Below are 20,748 nucleotides of genomic sequence, written 5' to 3' on the forward strand. Positions count from 1 at the left end.
CCAGGCTCTGAACCCACCACGACCCTGATCTGCATAAATGGATCAAGAACAAAAAAAAGTCCGTTAATGGGCGAATAAGTGAATAAATTAGAAGACAGAGGTTGTTGTTGTTGTTTTACGTGGTCGGGGGTTGACCGTTGACCACACTGTGCTATGGGATAAGGCTTTCTAAATGTCAAATCACGCTTTATAAATATGTAAACCGTTGATTATGTATGTGTCAGTACGTCCTTGTTCAGCTAGCCATTTACACTGAAGGTAATGTCAGTGACATGAATATAGCTCGTCGCTTTGCACCACTTCCGCTATCAGTCTGAAGCAACGGTAATCACCCACTCGAAAAGCGCGCGCACCTAACTCTGTGGTCAGGGACAGAACCCCGCACGACTGCTTTGGAGCGAGCTGGAGGGCAGCTTGAAAGCCGAGCACGGAGGCGCGCGCGTGTGTGCGTGTGGGAAGGTGGAGGTGCAGCGCGCGCGGAGGAGGAGGAGGAGAACAAGAGGAAGGAGGAGGCTCTGATTCAGGCGCTTCAAACTCCGGGGCTTCGAAAAGTTGGTCTCTCCACCGCAACTCGTGAGAGGACACGGAGGGGGGTGCTACGTGGAGCGCATGTGTGTGGAAGGAGCGCGCGCGGGGTATTCTCCGGCGGAGGGAATGCGTGGAGCATGCTGAGGACTTTTGAGTTCAACTGGTTCTCGGGACTTGGAACTTTTGCTCTGGAGCAGGATGGAGCACGGGGCTCTGGAAGTTCCTATTCCCACGTTTCTTTCGCGATACTACTTTTTAATAAAAGTATTCATGTTTACGCAGGGTCTGCTGAAGCGAAGGTCGTTTTCTAACGCATAAGCAGAGTGTCTCGTCTACTTTTTAATGCCTTCTCGGAGGCACTGTTTAAAAGTTATTTAGAAATTAACTGCCCTCTTCGAGTTGCTGGACTTGTCGCGAGCTCGTATGGGATTGAGGCACTCATCGCGGTGCCTGCTCCTGCGGAGGAAGATGGCGGAGGCTGAGGGATCGGAGGTGAGTGAGGGAGACGTTTTATAACGATTTCACAACACCTAAGCGCGTCCCCCTGGCACGGACGATGTTAATACAACGTTTTAACAATGTCATAACAGTACTGAGCTACCGGAGTCTTTGTTTTGAATCTCCTTGCCGCTGAATGGGACTCTAGAGCCCTCCGAAGACCGGTGCAGTGTCCTTTGCAGGCTAACGCTGCGGTGAGAAACAGCCGCTTACTGAGACGTACACTCAATGTGACTTGGGTAAATACGCGCGATTCCTCTGCAGCCATCTGTGGTGTAGTACAGATAGCTAGTAGTGCACAGCAGACGTACTGCGGTCATTAACGACACCGGACAGTTCAGCTAAGCGCTAAATGAAAATACCGAGGCATTTGTGGACGCCTCCTCGATTTCGCCTGCCGTTTCCACGAGCCCTGTCCATGGTGCTGCAGTGCCTGCTTCATTACAGCCACACTTCTCCCTTGGGCTATCCGATGCGACTACAACATTAAAATGACCTTCGAATCTGTACACTACACTGACCATACAGGAGCACTTTTTAGCTCCACAATTACAGACTGTAATCCATCGGTTGCTCTGCATACTTCGTTAGACCCCATTGACCCTGCACTTCAATGTTGAGGACCGCCACAGAGCAGGTATGGTTTGGTTGGTGGATCTTTCTCAGCGCTGCACTGACAGTGATTTGGTGGTGTCAGGTTAGTGTACGTTTTGCTTGTACAAGTGAATTAGACAGCAGTGCTCACTGACAAAAACTGGGCAACAAAATATAAGCCACTGTCTCTTTACATCTACAAGGTGGACCAATGAGGTAGGCATATCCAACAGAGTGGACAGCGAGTAGACACAGTGTTTAAGAACTCTAGCAGCGCTGCTGTCTCTGATCCACTTTTATCAGCATACTGATTTTTTGACTTTTTTTTAGCGTACCTGCGCTGTGGTGGTCCTGTGGGGATTCTGATCATTACTGACCATTGCAAAACAGATTGCAAGGGGCTAGCAAAGTATGCAGAGCAACAGATAAATACAGTTTGTAATTGGGGAACTACAAAGTGTAGCTATGTGGTGTGAATTTTATAGGAAAGCGTGACATGAAACTAGAAGCTATGGAGCAACTGCAGATGAGCTTGACGCCATCCAGCCCAATGTCAGCTGTTGACTAGAAGGGTATTTAAAGCCCTCAGCTCTGGGCTGTGAAGCAGTGGGACTGCATTCTCTGGAGTTATGGAATGCAGTGTAATAATATTTGGGTTTGCGTTTGCATACCACCCAATCATCCAACCGAACCAATCCTCCAATATCAGCAATTTACTTTACTAATATTTGTGTGACTGGGTGCCATCAAATTCTCACAGCAATGTTCCAAAAGTGTATAGCATTCCTCGTGGAGTAAAAGCTCCTACTACAGCAAAGGGGGGGCACTCCCTATTTGTGTCCTTCATTTCTCAGCAAGTGTCGAATGAGTGGGTGTCTACATACTTTTGGCCATTTTAGTGTCATTTAGTTCCACATGAGTGAGCTATATAACATCGACTACTGTCATTCACTATAGTTATGTTTGGTTAGAAGCATTGAAGACTTTTGGATCAAGTAAATTGAAAGCAACAGCAGTTTTTCAATGCTCTTAGATCCACACTCGTCCACAATCTTCAAACAATGGTGGTTTGAATTTATAAAGTTATTCTTGGTATTCGAAAGAAAAAAAAACACTTTAACAGATGCACTCTCTCTCAGAAAAAAAGTTGTGTTCCCTAAAGGTACATCACATTCCCTTCTCCAGGATAAGTGCTCAATATCTGTAAGCTTTCGTTTTAATGAGCAAAATATAGTACAACCACACTGGAGTCCTGGAGGTGAAACAGAGCATATGAAATCAACAACTTAAACATCTATAAACATAGATTACGGTACCTGAGGGTACCACCGCAGTGAGAGTGTAGAAGCATGCCATTGTGTGGAGGTCCTAGGTCTTCATTTTCACATTATACTTTTTCCCCTGAAATTTACACACAACCTTTTGTGTGGTTTTATGAAGCAGTCATAATTCATCTGGTCGTGACCATTTTACATAACTCAGAATTAAGCAGGCCTCTGTTGTTGCTATGCTTTTAGGCCTGACATGCAAATTTGCTGTGTTCAGATTGGCTGGCTTGTTTTGTGCCTCATTCAAAAGCAGTCCAGTCTGAAGCACTCCTGGTTTTGTCAGTGCAAATGGATGGGTCTATACTGCTGTAGGTGGATGTATGTAGATGTATATGTAAATGTCCTGGATTTTGTAACCATGTGACAGCCCTAAGATCCATATGAGATTTGGCAGTGAAGAATATATCTTTGAAGCTTTGAAGCAACACTAGGTAGTATTTTTATCTTAAAATAACAACTTCAAAATCAATGTGATATTTCACTGATCTGTAATAGGGAGAACAGAGCTTCTGTTTTTGCTACTCCTGACTGAGCACTGTAGAAACTGCACTGTGTACATTTTAGAGGAGGGTAGGAAACACTACCCTCCACCACTTCCTCCCGTCCCCTTAACAGACAGTGCTACAAATTTTATCTATAACTGTCCTTTAGTAAAGAAAATGGTTCTATGTGGAACCCTGAAAAAACCAAGAACCTTTTGCATGGAACTAAATATAGTTCTTCTGTTGTGAAAAGCTCGATATCATAACAATAGAAGAACCCTTTTTGGTGCCATATATGAAACTTTCTAGAAGGTGCTATATAGGAAATCTATAGCACATTCTCCAGAACCCCTTCACAATACTATGACTAAAATCTTTAATTTCTCAAGGTTCTTGTTGGAACCATTTCCTTTACTACAGAACCTTTGAAGAACCATAATGTTTGAGTGTAGGATGAGGCTAGGAGCTAAAAATACCTAATCCTACTAATGAACATTAAATAATGCTTACCTAATACATCAGATTTCTATAAAATCCAAGGCTATTCCAATTTTCATGATATGGCCCCTTTTAACAAAGGCCACACCCACTAACATCCACTAAGAGAGTGCACACGGAACCAAAAACAGTTCTTCTGTGGCATCACTACAACCCCTTTCGCTATAGTCATTTCTAAGAGTGTAGGTTGTAGTCAGTAAGGCCACACAATCAATAGCCTATGAGCTGAACTTGTATTAATAGGTTTGTGTTTTATCTCTCCTCGCCAGCAGCAGCAGAAGCATCAGCAACAGCGCACAATCAGCGTGCCCTCATCCCAGTCCCTGCAGTCGGCCCCTGTACCTAAGCCCTTGCCCTCGGGTCACCATGTCCCTCGTCCCCCTCACACCCCACATGTCTCAGCACTCTCTGCCTGTCCTGGACGGGGCAAGATGGCCAAGCTCCTCAACCCAGAGGAGATGACATCACGAGACTACTACTTTGACTCTTATGCTCACTTTGGCATCCATGAGGTAGGTGGTGATGGTGGGGGGGTTGTGATGGGTTCATAAACTCTGCAGAAATAGTTACCATTGTCACTAGAGAGACAGACCGTCTAGCCGACTACACATAAACCCTTATATGTATAGTATTGTGTTCCTGCCCAAGCTGGCAATTGAACACTAATGGAGTAGATGTGTTACCCACTACAATCAACCAATAGCTACATCTTTAGTACATGGAGTTAAAGGGAAAATAACTGTACTGTATTATTTTACTATTACAATGTTTTGGAGAACAAAAGTATTCAGTACAGTACTCTTCTCTCTGACAGCGTATGGTGATGGCACATTGTGGACGTAATGTTGATGGAAGTAAGACTATACCCTTATAGTATAATATAGATTTAGTTGATCACATTACTGACATATCCATACTTCTCTTACAGATTGATTCTTTCATAACAAAAGTTCTGAGAGTGGAGAAGCTTTACAGAGCACTGACAAGAATCCTACCCGTCTAAGGGGGAATTTTAGAACGGACCTCTAAACAAATCAGAAAATGTTAATGAATTGATTAAAAGAAATATTGCATTCATCTAAAAGATAAGAATGTGGAAAGAGAGTATGACATTAGTAACAACTATTAACAAGCACCTAGTTTTCAGTGGCGATTGCTCTAAGACTGCAAGGGAAGGTCAGCTTCCCCTAAAATGTCAAAAAATAAGTGATCAAATATATACTGTTGTGTGTACATGTCATTGAATAAATATGCACTACAACACGCTCAACTTTTGTTCAGAATCAGCTTCTTATCACTGGTAAAGACGCAGCTTTCCTCTCAATCATTCCTGCAGCTTCACAGTGCTTTAAACAGTGAGGACACTGAGCGTCCACAGAGTTCAATAGTGAAGCAGCGAAGTGCAGCGAAACGAGACGAGTCATTGGATAAATGCTGGGCTTTGTCCCGCCCATCGGACGCTCAGCTTCTGCATGATGATTGGATGATCAGTCTGAGGCTGAATCCCTTTTTGATTGACAGCGAAATGAGCGAATCAGCGATCCTTTGGTGTAAAGATCCATGGGAGAATTACATTTTCATTCTGTTCTGAGTTGAACCGGAGACTTTCTTAATCCTCTTAGCTGCATTTTCTTTGTTGAAAATGACTAGTGACAAATCGAGCTTCTATTTCTGGTGGGTTTTTTGTAGCTGCTTGTGTTTGGAGACTGACTTCTATCACTCTTTCTGACTTCTATCGCAGTTTCTGTCCAGCAGGTGCTGCTGAGCCCCTCCACCGTCACAAAGCACTAACAGGCGGACACACTTCACATGGGCCAAGGCCGTTTAAGCAGCCTAGCTCTGCTGGCCATTGAGAGGACACTAGTCAAGTCCCTGGAAAAGACGCCTTGTTGGTACGACAGGGGCACAGATCATTTTCTTAAAAAAGAACGGGGGGTAGAATTTACGTATAAATAAACCGACACATTTTATGATGTAGGCCGAAATTGAGCTTCCCCTCCTTGAAAGACCAGCATCCGCCACTGGTAGTTTTGTTTTGCTAAAACAACAAAAGCCCATTTTTATATATATATATATATATATATGTCACACAGCTCCGTGGTCCTGGGGTTGTGGGTTTGAGCCCCGCTCCGGGTGACTGTCTGTGAGGAGTGTGGTGTGTTCTCCCCGTGTCTGTGTGGGTTTCCTCCCGGTGACTGTCTGTGAGGAGTGTGGTGTGTTCTCCCTGTGTCTGCGTGGGTTTCCTCCGGGTGACTGTCTGTGAGGAGTGTGGTGTGTTCTCTCTGTGTCCGCGTGGGTTTCCCCGGAGGAAGTCACCCGGAGGAAACCCACATGGACACAGGGAGAACACACCACACTCCTCACAGACAGTCACCCGGAGCGGGAATCGAACCCACAACCTCCAGGTCCCTGGAGCTGTGTGACTGCGACTAGTAATAATAATAATAATAATAATAATAATAATAATGATGATAATTTTCATTATTATAGTGATTTTCACACACCCAAGGACACTTTACAATTGAAGATTAAAAACAAAACAGAACCAAATCAGAGAGAAAGTGTTCTGAGACAAGATTTGAGCTGAGATTTGAAGATAGAAAGGGAGGAAGAAAAGTGGATGGAAGTAGAAGTTACAAAAAAAGTGAGCGGCAGCAACACTGACAGACCTGCTGCCCATAGAATTAAACCTATCAGCAGATCTGAGTTTGCACAGAGGGGCGTAGGTCTGTACAAGAACCTTTTACCAAAGAATACAATCGTACAACTCTTGGAATCTCAGTTACATTGCAATAATAGTCGAGTACCTGCTCAAATCATGACACGCGACTTTAACCAGATACTAAACAGGTTTCTAATAGAGATTACTCAGAAAAGAGGCTCTGTGTTTTACTTTTGAGATTGTGTTTCTGTTATTAATTTAAATTTTACTGGTGCTGCTTTACTTTTATTTATTGTTACATTTATACAGCGCCTTTCTAGATACCCCAGGACGCTTTATAATCAACACTGCACAGAACGCCATCCCATTCAACACTCAATCCACACACACACACACTGACGAGAAACACGCACAGCGTACTCTCGACTAGGAACGACCGTCCACCTGGAGGTTACCCAGGATGCCCACTACCCAGGAGTGCCTATGCATATCTGGGCTCACACACATTCACTCACACACACACTCATTCACTCACACACCAGGACAGTTATTAGAGAAGCGAACTCACCTAACCCCCATGTTTTTGGACTGTGGGAGGAAACCGGAGCCCCCGGAGGAAACCCACACAGACACAGGGAGAACATGGAAACTCCACCCAGACTTTAACCCAGGATCCCAGCGCTGAGAGGCGACCGTGCTAAATGCCAAGCCACCGTGCCGCTTTATGAGATTAATTATCTAATACGTCTAAAAGTGTTCTGCCTGATCTTGAACTAATGTACACTGACAATAAGATGTTCCTCTGACACTTTTCTTTATCTGGGTCCCACTCGCAAATGCTCAAAGAATAAGGTTAATTAGTAGCTGGTACATGGCACTTTTCATTAGCAAGAGACTCGTATTCACAGAATCTAATAAAAGTGTAAGTTACCTAACCTCTGGAAGCTCATCCAGCTGCAGCAAGCGTTTCTCTTTAAAAAAAAAAACACTACTCTCCATGAGTTTAATACTGGTAAATATGTGGGTCAGGTTGAGCAGGCTGAAATAAAGAGCCTGTTCCTGATAATAACACAGAACAGTGAGAAAGGAGAGGGAGAAAAAGAAAGCGAGAATGAGAGAAAGAAAGGAGAGAGATGTGTATCTGTTAATCCCTACAGGGGTATAATGGAGACCTCTCTCTATAATAAGGCTGTTCTTTGTGTCCTACATTTCACCCAATACTCCTGCAGCAACGCTAGGACTGAACACAGTGTGCCAATGGTACAGACAGCGTATTTTTTTCAGGTTGCAGGTGTTGAGGCTTTTGTAGAATTTGAGACCGGCAAGCATTGTTGAAACAAGCGACAGTACACCATAATCAATGTGCTTTACATAATATCATCTACATCATCTACAATCTAAATTAGCATGTTTTGTTATACTGGTGTGTACAGTGCACAGAATTTAATTCATTCGAGGATTTAAAACACCATTAATATTTATAAGCCCATAACATAACTCAGTGCCTCGTGTGTAGGTGCCTTGCTCAAGGCCACTTGGATGTTCAGGGAGAAGACAGTGATGTTCCTTCAGTCCCCTCACCTCCAATTTCAGGCACTCAGCGAGATCAAAGTGGTGCCGTTTCTATCCAAAACACACTATAATAACCATTAGCTGCCCCAAGATTTACATGTTGAAAACCTACATTACACCCATTGTGTCACAATAATAAAGCATTAATCCGGTGACTATAATGATTCAGTTGCTTTTGTTCATTTGACTATCTAGAAAACATTACAGCTGGTCAGAATAACTACAACAGGACTGTGAAACATTGTGTGAAGCATTTCTACTGCTTCAAAGTTCACTTAAAAGTCCCAAATCACTTGCATGCATGAAAGGTTACATTAAAGGACATATGAAAAAAAACTCACATTTTCAGTGCATTAGCACTGGGATTGGGAATCTGAAGTGTTTATGTCAAAGTTCATGTGTGTGGTAAACCATATGAAATAGACCCAAAGAGAGAGGAGAAATAGAAGAACTAAGCTAAAATGGCAAAAACTGACAGCAGAGAAAGACGAAAACTAGCAAAAACAGCATAAAGATCAGAGAAAGACGAAAACTAGCAAAAACAGCATAAAGATCAGAGAAAGACGAAAACTAGCAAAAACAGCATAAAGATCAGAGAAAGGACGAAAACTAGCAAAAACAGCATAAAGATCAGAGAAAGACGAAAACTAGCAAAAACAGCATAAAGATCAGAGAAAGGACGAAAACTAGCAAAAACAGCATAAAAGATCAGAGAAAGGACGAAAACTAGCAAAAACAGCATAAAGATCAGAGAAAGGACGAAAACTAGCAAAAACAGCATAAAGATCAGAGAAAGACGAAAACTAGCAAAAACAGCATAAAGATTAGAGAAAGACGAAAACTAGCAAAAACAGCATAAAGATCAGAGAAAGGACGAAAACTAGCAAAAACAGCATAAAGATCAGAGAAAGACGAAAACTAGCAAAAACAGCATAAAGATCAGAGAAAGACGAAAACTAGCAAAAACAGCATAAAGATCAGAGAAAGACGAAAACTAGCAAAAACAGCATAAAGATCAGAGAAAGGACGAAAACTAGCAAAAACAGCATAAAAGATCAGAGAAAGGACGAAAACTAGCAAAAACAGCATAAAGATCAGAGAAAGGACGAAAACTAGCAAAAACAGCATAAAGATCAGAGAAAGACGAAAACTAGCAAAAACAGCATAAAGATTAGAGAAAGACGAAAACTAGCAAAAACAGCATAAAGATCAGAGAAAGGACGAAAACTAGCAAAAACAGCATAAAGATCAGAGAAAGACGAAAACTAGCAAAAACAGCATAAAGATCAGAGAAAGACGAAAACTAGCAAAAACAGCATAAAGATCAGAGAAAGACGAAAACTAGCAAAAACAGCATAAAGATCAGAGAAAGACGAAAACTAGCAAAAACAGCATAAAAGATCAGAGAAAGACGAAAACTAGCAAAAACAGCATAAAGATCAGAGAAGGAAGAGAACCAAGCTAAACATCTTAAACAAGAGCTTCTTTGTGACCCACTTGACACTGCTGCTTGTGTGCTGTTTGTAGCTCATCATTTAAAAGTAACGAGCCATTCTGAACAGGGCTGTTTTGACTGGGGAAATATGCTGCTGTGTGGCGTGATCCTTGTGGCATTTTTTTACCAAAGCATGTCAAAGATGTTTTTCCCATTCAACATATTCAAAACCATCTGCAATGTGCTTCCCTCAACAGGAGATGTTAAAAGACGAAGTGAGAACGCTGACGTACAGAAACTCCATGTACCACAATAAACACATTTTCAAGGACAAGATAGTTCTGGATGTGGGAAGTGGGACAGGGATCCTCTCCATGTTTGCCGCCAAGGCAGGAGCCAAGCATGTGTACGGGGTGAGGACACAACTTCAACTCAGCACTAAGCTCTTTCACCTTGGGAGAGCAAAGCCTCAATTTACAAAATGGCCTACAAACCTATTATCTGCAGACTTCATAGAATTCCTTTACAGCTTTTAAAACTGCAGGGAAGAAGTGTGTGGATAAGGAACTGAGCATAAGAGAGGGTGAAGAGACACAGAGAGAGAGAGAGAGAGAGAGAGAGAGAGAGAGAGAGAGAGAGAGAGAGAGGATCACCATAAATACCACAAAGCAGGTATGATTGCGTGGTTGATCATGCTCTACAGTGACATTGACATGGTGGTGATGTGTTGGTGTGTGGTGTGCTGGTGTGGATGGATCAGACACAGCAGGGCTGCTGGAGTTTTTAGAGATTTGATTGACACTGCTGAACTGAATGGTGAACCAACCAAAAATATCCAGCAACTCTAACAGAGTGGACAGTGAGAGGACACAGTGTTTAAAACCCCAGCAGCACTGCTGTGTCTAATCCAGCACAACACACACTAACACACTACTATCAGTGGCACTGCAGCGCTGAGAATTATCCACCATCCACATTATGCCTGCTCTAGTGGTGATCCTGTGGAGTTCCTAACCATTGAAGAGCATGGTAAGATGGACTATAGTCTGCAATTGTAGATATTGACACAATATTATAATGACAAAATATAACACAGCAGACAACATGTGATGTGACACAGTTAAAGGTGCCATTATTTTAAATATAATTAATTAAAATGTATTTTCATTTGTTGGGATATCAGTGTCTAAATTCATTTAGCAAATTATATAGTTTGCAGTCCTAATAATATAATAATAATATAATAATAATAAGGATAGAATGCTAGGCCTAATACAGAACTGGAGAGTAAGCGCTAACTTCCTAGTGCATCCAGGTCAAAAACTAGTATCTATACACTCACACTCTCAACATGGGTGCTATACATGATGATAATATACATATTAGAGACCAGAACCTAACATCAGTTTTTAATAAAAATGCATTTAAAACAAGAATATGATTTGTTAAATCTCTTGAACCTTTATTTAACTGACAAAAGAACAAAGAAATTACTTACTGTTTTGGCTGAAATTGATTGTATATTTTGGTTCCATCAATGCAGAGTTATACTGGTATTTTAAAGAGGCATGCTGCCATCAGCGTGATGTCTGGAAGTGCATTGGTTATTTCAGTAAGAAAATGTCAGGCCTCATTGTGCATGTGCTACAACAGTGTAACTTTGTAGACACAGAGTGCATGTGTTTGACTGTTCTGCTTGCAGTCCAAATCTGTCTCCTATTGAAAACATATTTAGCACCATGAAAAGGAGCATCAGACAACAAGTACAGACTGTTGAGCTGCTGACCTGTTTATCAAAGAGTAATAGGTAAACATTCCTTTAGGGTAATAGCAACAACAAGCAGTATCCTCAGTTCCCAAATGATTAACAGTGTGATTGAAAAGAAAGGTGATATAACACAGGTGTAAACAAGCAGATTCTAAATTCTAGAGTAGAGAAGTTGTTAGGTGTAATCACTGGAAATCTACTCATTGTAGAACATAAAAATGTTGAAAACAAATATACATATAATCACTGTTAACAAAATTGCCTTTTTAAAATGTTTAAAATATTTTACTGGCTATTAATTATGAATTATTATGTAACATCCAACACAGTTTTGAGATCTGAAAGCCAGTGTGGAATGACAACCTCAGATTAAAACCAAACACAGGGTGTGAAAGCTGGCATTAGCAGAAAGTGCAAATCTAATGTGAGTATGGGTCTGAACAGTGTGCAGTATGTGCCATGCCATGTTATAATCACCAGCACTCATCCAGCTGCATGTTCTGTCCGTGTGTGTTTTTTTTTTTCAGATTGAGTGCTCAAGTATATCAGAATACTCTGAGAAAATCATCAAATCCAATCATCTAGATGAGGGTAAGACTTACTGGCAGCTGAAAGAAATGTGCACACGTTTGCTAAGAAATGTAATCATCAACATTAGAAGCATAAAGCATCTTAAACACTACATGTTGACAACTATTACATGGATTTCCTTTCTTTAAGGTGCACCCTTTACTAATAAACCTGTTCAAATGTGCACACACAGTTAGGTACCATCTCCATAGAAACTGCCAATACCCTCTTTAAAAAATAAAAGGTGATACAAAAGGTTCTTTGAGCAGTGCCATTAAAGAACCACACTGTCTCTATAAAGAACCATTATTGCTAATACTTTTAAATTGGTAAACCTTAATATCGTGTGATGGGTTTTTAAACCTTTAAAATGTTCTTCACATTCACACATCCCTTAAACAAACATAATTCTTTAAAGAACCCAAAGTGGTTCTTCTGTGGTATTGCTCAAAGAACCCTTTGTAGCACCTTTATTTTTAAGTGTAGATAAGGGTGCTATGGAACACAATGCCAGGCCCAGACATTGTCTAATGCTGGAGTGGTATAAAACCCTGTTAAGCTTTGTAGTATGGTCAGGTATTGGTGTTGGATGATTACTTTGGGCGGCAGCAGGTAGTGTCGCAGTCACACAGCTCCAGGGACCTGGAGGGTGTGGGTTTGATTCCCGCTCCGGGTGACTGTCTGTGAGGAGTGTGGTGTGTTCTCCCCGTGTCTGCGTGGGTTTCCTCCGGGTGCTCCGGTTTCCTCCCACAGTCCAAAAACACACGTTGGTAGGTGGATTGGCGACTCAAAAGTGTCCGTAGGTGTGAGTGTGTGAGTGAATGTGTGTGTGTGTCTGTGTTGCCCTGTGAAGGACTGGCGCCCCCTCCAGGGTGTATTCCCACCTTGTGCCCAATGATTCCAGGTAGGCTCTAGACCCACCGTGACCCTGAATTGGATAAGGGTTACAGATAATGAATGAATGAATGATTTCTTTGGATCACGAAAGCTACTTAAACTCTTTGGAATAGAGCAGCAACAGTGGAAAAATACTCCTCTGGCTAAATGTAATCAAATCCTTACACAATGTTTCAATATCTACACTGTTAGAAAAAAAGGCCCTGTACAGCTACAGCTACATGTACAGACAGAATAAATGTCTCTTCAAAGATACTGCAGTGGTGTTTGAGTCCAGTGGTGTTCCCTAAAATTAGTGAAGGGGTGAAGGAGGAGAAAGAGAGGAGGATGAATGAAAATGGGGGAAAGGTGTATATAGTATAGGTGGTAAGCATTTGACAAAAAGGCTGAAAATCTTTCACCTCCCTCTGAGGACAGTGGGACAGTGCTTGTTTATGCTGTTTTGCCTATGGAGAGGATAGAGTGACACACTTCCTAGTTGGCAAGCAGCATTCCATCTCACAGGAAATAACACACCCACTTCCTGTACGGGACACGCACTTCCTGATGTGTGATGGCAGAAGTTGTTTAGCTAAATCAGTCTTCAACACTTCTGATTATCACTGGGGAAGGGGGTGGGTCTGAGACTGCAGGAAAGGAATCACTGCAGTGGGCTTACACACACACACACACACACACAGGGCACTCAGCACAAGTAACCCCCCCCCCCCCCCTTCAAGTCAGTAATTGGAGATTGGCAGTTGGCCCCACGGAAAGAGGAGACAAGCAGAGAAGCAGTGATGGGTAGAGGGAAATAAAAGAGACATCAATCATCCAGACCTCAAATTACCACCCTCAGCTAAAGAATCCCACCATGAACTTCAAAGCAGGGGGTCTAATTTCACAGATTATCTTTTCATGTAATTGTACTTGCTGTACTTATGAATCATTATTTCATCAGTATAAAATCAGTTCGGCTAAACGTACGCTATTACAGCTTTGTTTGTGAATATTCTGAACTCATGTATGTTCCGTAGTCTTTACAAGTATTTCTAAGGCTGATTTATCATTCTCAGTTTCTCTACATGAGGTGCTGTGAAAAAAATCAGACACCATTTATTAGTTATTTTCTTGCCAAAATGTCCTTTTATGCCGAAATTAAGGGTTAATTATGATGACTGATATTTAGAAGATAAAAAAACAAGGAAAAAGGAGCCTAAAACTCAAACATACACAAAGTGGGAGACATAATAAGCATTCAAGACCTAGCAGTCCTTCAGAACTGTCAGACAAACTACTCATTTTGGGAAAAGATTACAGTACATTGTTGTTTTAGTTTTGGAATTTAAAACACTCTGCCCATGCTTCCACTGGGTCTGAAAGCATATTGTCATTGTCGATCTGTAGCTCACCTACATAATTTGAACACAGCAGCTGTCCTTCACAGGAAATTGTCTCGATGTGGACCAATGGAAATGCTTCATAATTTTGGACAGTGACAATATGTTGCTGTCTGGGATTTTATTACTTAAAAACAGGGAACATAAAAACAAATGCCACAATCTATTAAAAAAACAAACTGAGGGTGCATTCAGAGTATAACAATTGTTGATTTATGTAATTTTCTTTTTTAAAGTTCTCTCTAATGTTTGTATAATCGTTTAATCATCTGTGTCTTGTAGTTATTACCATCTTTAAGGGGAAAGTAGAGGAAACCGAACTTCCTGTGGATCAGGTGGACATTATCGTCTCTGAATGGATGGGCTATTGTCTTTTTTATGAGTCCATGCTGAAGACTGTCATCTACGCCAGAGACAAGTGGCTGGTTAGTGTTGTGTTCGCATGTATTCAGAGAAGCCCAAGGTCATTTATCCAATTAAATTATAAAGTGGCTCAAAAGGGTTAATACTCACTGGGCAAGTATATAGGACAGAAAGAGGGTCACTGAGATTCACCATGAATCATTACACAAGTAGTTGATGCATGTTTATCAGTGGAATTACTTCAACATATTCACATTTGCTTTATGTATAACAAGAACGAGTGTGCACTCTGAACATAAGAGGAATATGAGGAGTGTGAGAATGAAAGTGATAATTTTTTTTTGGCCAGCGGTGCAGACAAAAGCTGTGTTAAATGAATGTGGGATACACTGTTCTGTGACATGAGTGATATGATACCTGCCTCTTTCAGAAGCCTGGAGGCTACATGTTCCCAGACAGAGCAACGCTGTACGTGGTGGCTATAGAGGACAGACAATACAAAGATTTTAAAATACACTGTAAGTAGATTATAACATGCATGCACAAGTGAACACACACAAACACCTGTGCACTCATAAAAAAATGAGACAAATGCCTTGTATTTGGAAAAAAAGGACATTTAAAAAAGCAAAGGAGAGAGAGAGAGAGAGAGATATCTTTGCTGGATTTAGTCTCTGGCCTCCAGCAAAAATGCTCTTTTACTTCAATCCCCTTTATTCTCTGTTTTGGATGGAAGACTGAGATTTGCCTCAATGTAATCAAAGGCTGCTAGACACAGGGATGAATCTATTTCGGGCCTGAGGGGATGCAGAGAATGTAAAACAGAAAAAGAAAGACAAACAGACAGAGAGAGATATGGATTCAGAGGGACTGGCAAGCTGTGTAGTGAAAATAACAGCTAATTTTTTTTAATACATATATTTTCTTGAAGGATGTGCTGGTGCTGATATATTTCCAGGCAGCCATTTTGTTATTCTAAGGCTTGTGCTACTAAATAGTAAATACTAAAAAGTACATATTATACCACTACAGCTAATACTCAGACATTCCCTGCCCACAAAAAAATAAATGTAAGTGCAGGTAACTCCATTCAACATGAACTTCTTCTGAGCATGTTTCTTTAGTAATCGCTCAATTCTGAACAATGTCACATTTGAGTGAAAGTGTCAGTAGAAAATGCTGTTTTTTGTTTCCCTCTAAATTCTGAATGTGCCCCAGTATAACATGAGGTCTGGTAATACCCCGGATCAACTGGCTCACTCTGTTTTACGTCAGAAGGGGGTCCGTATTCTCTTAAAAATAAACATGCAAAAATGCTTCCTCTGGTGTGTTGCCATACACTCACTGTACAACACTCATGGTTCATCAGCTCGAGCTCCTCTTACAATGCACACACCACAGATGGTGTCACAACTTCTTCTCAGAATGCCTCATAGTATCTGTCAAGGGCCTTCTAGCAAAACTGTTCTTTTACCACCTTGTTAACCACTATACCACCTCATGTCAGATACAAACACTCAGTATGATGGTAACATGTTGAGCTCTGAACGAGAATGGAATAAGAATACACACTGCCAAATACTAACTGGATATGATGATCTGTTGCTATGACAATGCCATACCTAGCTACAGCTATCACTGCTATCTCATTTTTTTAAAAAGGCTGTAATTGAAATATATTCCCCACACTCCATAGTGCACAGTGTAGGTCATAAAATAACAGCTTCTGCACTAAAATAGTGCATTGTATGTCAGATAACAAAACCATTTTTATATAAGCTTCAACTACCTCTTTTGAATATTTAGTTCAGTCTGTTTATTCATCCGTTGTATGTAACCGCTTATCTAGTTCAGGGTCGTGGTGGGTCTGGAGCCTACCCTGAATCACTGGGTGCAAGGCAGGAACACACAGTCCTTTGCAGGGTGACACACACTCACACATTCACTCACACACTCACACCTGCGGACACTTTTGAGTCGCCAATCCACCTACCAACGTGTGTTTTTGGACCGCGGGAGGAAACTGGACCATCTGGAGGAAACCCACACAGACAAGGGGAGAACACACCCAACTCCTCACAGACAGTCACCCAGAATGGGGCTCAAACCCACAACCCCAGGACCCTGGAACTATGTGAGAGCAACACTACCTGCTGTGCCTCCTTGCCGCCCCTAGAGCTGACATTATTACAGTTTTAATTTTAAAATTTTAAAGAAAATACAAGCGGCACGGTGGCACAGCAGGTAGTGTTGCTCTCACATAGTTCCAGGGGCCTGGAGGTTGTGGGTTCGATTCCCGCTCCGGGTGACTGTCTGTGAGGAGTTGGTGTGTTCTCCCCGTGTCCGCGTGGGTTTCCTCTGGGTGCACGTTGGTAGGTGGATTGGTGACTCGGAATTGTCCGTAGGTGTGAGTGAATGTGTGTGTGTGTGTGTTGCCCTGTGAAGGACTGGCGCCCAATGATTCCAGGTAGGCTCTGGACCCACCGCGACCCTGAACTGGATAAGCGCTTACAGATGATGAATCAATGAATGAATGAATGAATGAATAAAGAAAATACAAAGCACAGTAAATAGCACAGGTTGTGGTTACTACTGTGGTTACACATTTGAAAATAAATTCTAGTACCTTACTTTATTTAGAACTGATTACAGAAAGGACTGTTCTCTTCTGCTCACTTCTAGGGTGGGAGAATGTCTATGGTTTTGACATGACCTGTATTCGAAATGTTGCCATGATGGAACCGCTGGTAGATATTGTGGACCCAAAACAAGTGGTGACCAACTCCTGCCTTATTAAGGTATGAACTCGGAGTATGCGAGTGTGTGGGCTGAAAGCTGGAGAATGTGAATGCGAGTGTTCGAGCATGCTCTTTGTGAAAGCCCTGTTCTGATTCATAGAGCAGATTGACTAGGCGCTACCTCAGGACACATGTTGTGTGGGCGTTACATAGCGACCTAATTATCATTAAGGGCCTGTTTGATGACAAGGTGTTAAACTGTTTTCATCACTTCAGCTGACTCGGAGTGCATCACATACTAGGGCTGCATTATATGACCAAAATATTATACTGGGATTAGATTGTAGAAATAATATTAGACATGTCATTCATTGACAAATATGCTTTTAGTCCATGAAAATGACAGTCATCAAGTATACACATGTAAACACAAATGCAATTTAATGGCTTTTTCTCTTGAAGAATATTCTCTTGCTTGAGGATGCAAGGACTGTTTTTTATAGTTTTAATGGGCCAGTCAACAATTCATTAATTCATTTGGAGGAGGGTAGAAAAACACGCCATGCTTCCTCCCTTGATTTCAGGACAGTAATATAAAATGAATTACACTCTGCAACTGTAGGGGGAGCTCAGGAGTTAAAGTACCAAATCATAACTAGTGTTCCTTTAAAGAATAGGGCAGGTTATGGTTAGGTTTAGACGGATTCGTCTGATTCTCTATGAGAATGCGATACAACTGTATTGTAATAACAACTAACAAGCAGTCTATTTCAAACAATTAAACTCTACTGTAGTGTAAATATGAAGTTTTTAGAAACCGTTCTAGCATAAAGCAGCATATTCCATCTACTGATAAACTCTCAGGGTCACTACCTGCAAGGAGCAGTCACAATGTCTGCAATTTTGGAAAGATCTGAAAATGTCCTCTATTGTCTGACCTCTAATGACTAAAGAGGAACCTAGACTACAGAGACAATGGCATACACTTCCACTTTATTGTAAGTGGTTCTAGGTTGTAAGACAGCTGTTCTACATTCTGCTTTTCAGTGCTAAAAATATCAGAAAAAAGGTGGCAAACATATAAGGACAGACAAAACAGAGCTAGGCAGATGAAATAGAAGAGAGATTTCTGTATAAACCTGCGCTTTGCCATTCAACAAATGGCAAGATAAAGCTCTTGAAAATGAAGAATGGCCTGCTGCTTCTTTCATGGATTTTATGAATGAATAGATGAGATTAACAAATGGAGTTAACGATCTTCTGCTCCAAAGCTCAGGGAAATTTTGTCCGTTCAACACTGATTCGTGAACACAGAACTTGATTGAAACACTCGACTGAGATTTAGCCTGGGTAGCCTAAAATATTTGCAGCAAATTTTTGTTTTATTTATGTATTTTTTTTTTCTTTTGTGGGTACATTGCAGGAGGTGGACATCTACACAGTGAAATTGGAGGACCTGATTTTCACCTCAGCGTTCTGTCTGCAGATCCAGAGAAATGACTACATTCACGCTCTTGTCACCTACTTCAACATAGAGTTCACCAAGTGTCACAAGAAAACTGGATTCTCCACAGGTTCGGTGACTCTGATATACTCATTAGAAACAAATCTTACATCTATTACAGAGTCCAAATAATATTTTTCTTTAATTCTTTAGTTCATGTTGTACAGCACTGCGTGGGAGTCAGGGACCACATTACTGATTCAACTGCAGATTAATTCAAATTAATGTTTTATCCAGAGGATGTTAAGCATCAGATCATTCGTTTAGAAAAGAAGGGAAAAATCAATACAATGTGTTTATTATAGCCTTCCACAAGGAGAAGACAACACTATAGGTCTGAAAGTATGTGGAGCTGTCATTAAGCTGGTTCTGACAAAATAAAATTGACTCAAAGCGGTACTAATGCCAAAGGATGGAGATGTTAACTACTGAAATACATTGATTATATTTGTTTTGGTGTAGTTTTTGGTTAAATATGAGTATATTGACTTTACATTAAATAATTAGAGAATAATATTGGATTATATAATAATTCATTCATTCATTATCTGTAACCCTTATCCAATTCAGGGTCGCGGTGGGTCCAGAGCCTACCTGGAATCATTGGGCGCAAGGCGGGAATACACCCTGGAGGGGGCGCCAGTCCTTCACAGGGCAACACAGACACACACACATTCACTCACACACTCACACCTACGGACACTTTTGAGTCACCAATTCACCTGCGACGTGTGTTTTTAGACTGTGGGAGGAAACCGGAGTACCCGGAGGAAACCCACGCAGACACGGGGAGAACACACCACACTCCTTACAGACAGTCACCCGGAGCGGGAATCAAACCCACAACCTCCAGGCCCCTAGAGCTGTGTGACTGCGACACTAACCTGCTGCTCCTCCTTGCCGCATATAATTATTTAATTATTATAAAATAGAATTATTTCATTGTTTTTCTCTCATGTTTTCAGCTCCGGATGCTCCCAGTACTCATTGGAAGCAGACTGTGTTTTACCTGGAGGACTACCTGACTGTACGGAGAGGAGAGGAAATCCTAGGCAGCATTGCTGTGAAGCCAAATGAAAACAATGAGGTAAGAGGCACTGACTGGATATAGAAGAGAGTGGGTGCCTTGGCAGAGACAGAGAAGCAGAGAAAGAATGGAATAGGGCCAGACTGGCAGGAGAGCAGGACGAGAGTAGGTGCTGAAAAATAGAAAAGATGAAGACAAAGAAGGAAAGACTAAATAGTACAAGTGACTGTCACTGAAGCCCTGATCATGTTTTTTTTTCTCCCAGCGTGACCTGGACTTCACATTTGAGCTGGATTTCAAGGGGCAGCTTTGTGATGCAGCTATTTCCCATGACTACAAAATGCGGTAGGACTCCACCAGGGGGCAATATATCCCTAAAAACGGAGGTAACCAGAAAGCAAGAAAAGGCTGAATAACTTGCTGCTACACCATCTGACCAAATAGGAGAGACGAGGAGGACAAGACAAGTCCGATGTGATGTCATCATTAGTGCAAAACCAGCACCAAGAGCAATAGTGTCATCAGTCCTCCACCTCTGCAAATATCAAGGTTGTAAGCGAGCATCATGGAATGTAACTATCAGTGAGCCTGAGAATGTATTAGTTGTCCTTTATTTTAGCCACAGGAAGAGGAAGCATGACAGAATGTGCACACGGTGAACTGTAATCTTTAAGGTGATGTGACATGAAAAGAGATGACATAGTTTCAAAAGTAAAACATTTTTTGGGTTCTACAAGATGATTATTTTAACAGCATGGTGAAAGATCAATATTTAAAAGCAAGATATTTGATTACTTTATTATTCTTCATGATTAATTATATTTAACTGTTAATTTTGTTAAATGCTCGGTGGTTGAATGGTTTAATATCGTGGCTGGCATGCGTTCTGATTTGTTGCTTTCAAT

General features: G+C 41.4%; 1 protein-coding gene across 3 annotated transcripts; it reads left to right on the forward strand.

Annotated features, from left to right (window-relative positions):
• Positions 1 to 570: 570 nt before the first annotated feature.
• Positions 571 to 20,445, forward strand: prmt8b (protein arginine methyltransferase 8b). Of its 3 annotated transcripts, none has more exons than XM_066668637.1 (10): positions 571 to 1,020; positions 4,198 to 4,440; positions 9,855 to 10,010; positions 11,893 to 11,956; positions 14,494 to 14,636; positions 15,005 to 15,092; positions 17,257 to 17,372; positions 18,736 to 18,886; positions 19,782 to 19,903; positions 20,109 to 20,445. In XM_066668637.1, exons 1-10 carry the CDS (start codon positions 952 to 954, stop codon positions 20,190 to 20,192), a joined length of 1,236 nt encoding a protein of 411 aa, XP_066524734.1. In that variant the 5' UTR covers positions 571 to 951; the 3' UTR covers positions 20,193 to 20,445. The 3 variants fall into 3 exon arrangements, with proteins under 3 accessions (XP_066524734.1, XP_066524736.1, XP_066524735.1); XM_066668639.1 differs by having other exon boundaries at positions 15,008 to 15,092; XM_066668638.1 differs by having other exon boundaries at positions 4,201 to 4,440.
• The last annotated feature ends 303 nt before the right edge of the window (positions 20,446 to 20,748 follow it).

This window comes from Hoplias malabaricus, chromosome 4 (genome assembly GCF_029633855.1).
Source record: "Hoplias malabaricus isolate fHopMal1 chromosome 4, fHopMal1.hap1, whole genome shotgun sequence".
In the NCBI taxonomy this organism is placed as follows: domain Eukaryota; kingdom Metazoa; phylum Chordata; class Actinopteri; order Characiformes; family Erythrinidae; genus Hoplias; species Hoplias malabaricus.

Excerpts from the sequence above, each read along its gene's own strand:
- prmt8b (XM_066668637.1), top strand. The coding sequence starts at position 952 with ATGGGATTGAGGCACTCATCGCGGTGCCTGCTCCTGCGGAGGAAGATG. Across the intron at positions 11,957-14,493 it reads ATCCAATCATCTAGATGAGG|TTATTACCATCTTTAAGGGG; the intron begins GTAAGACTTACT and ends TGTGTCTTGTAG. Across the intron at positions 18,887-19,781 it reads GAAAACTGGATTCTCCACAG|CTCCGGATGCTCCCAGTACT; the intron begins GTTCGGTGACTC and ends TCATGTTTTCAG.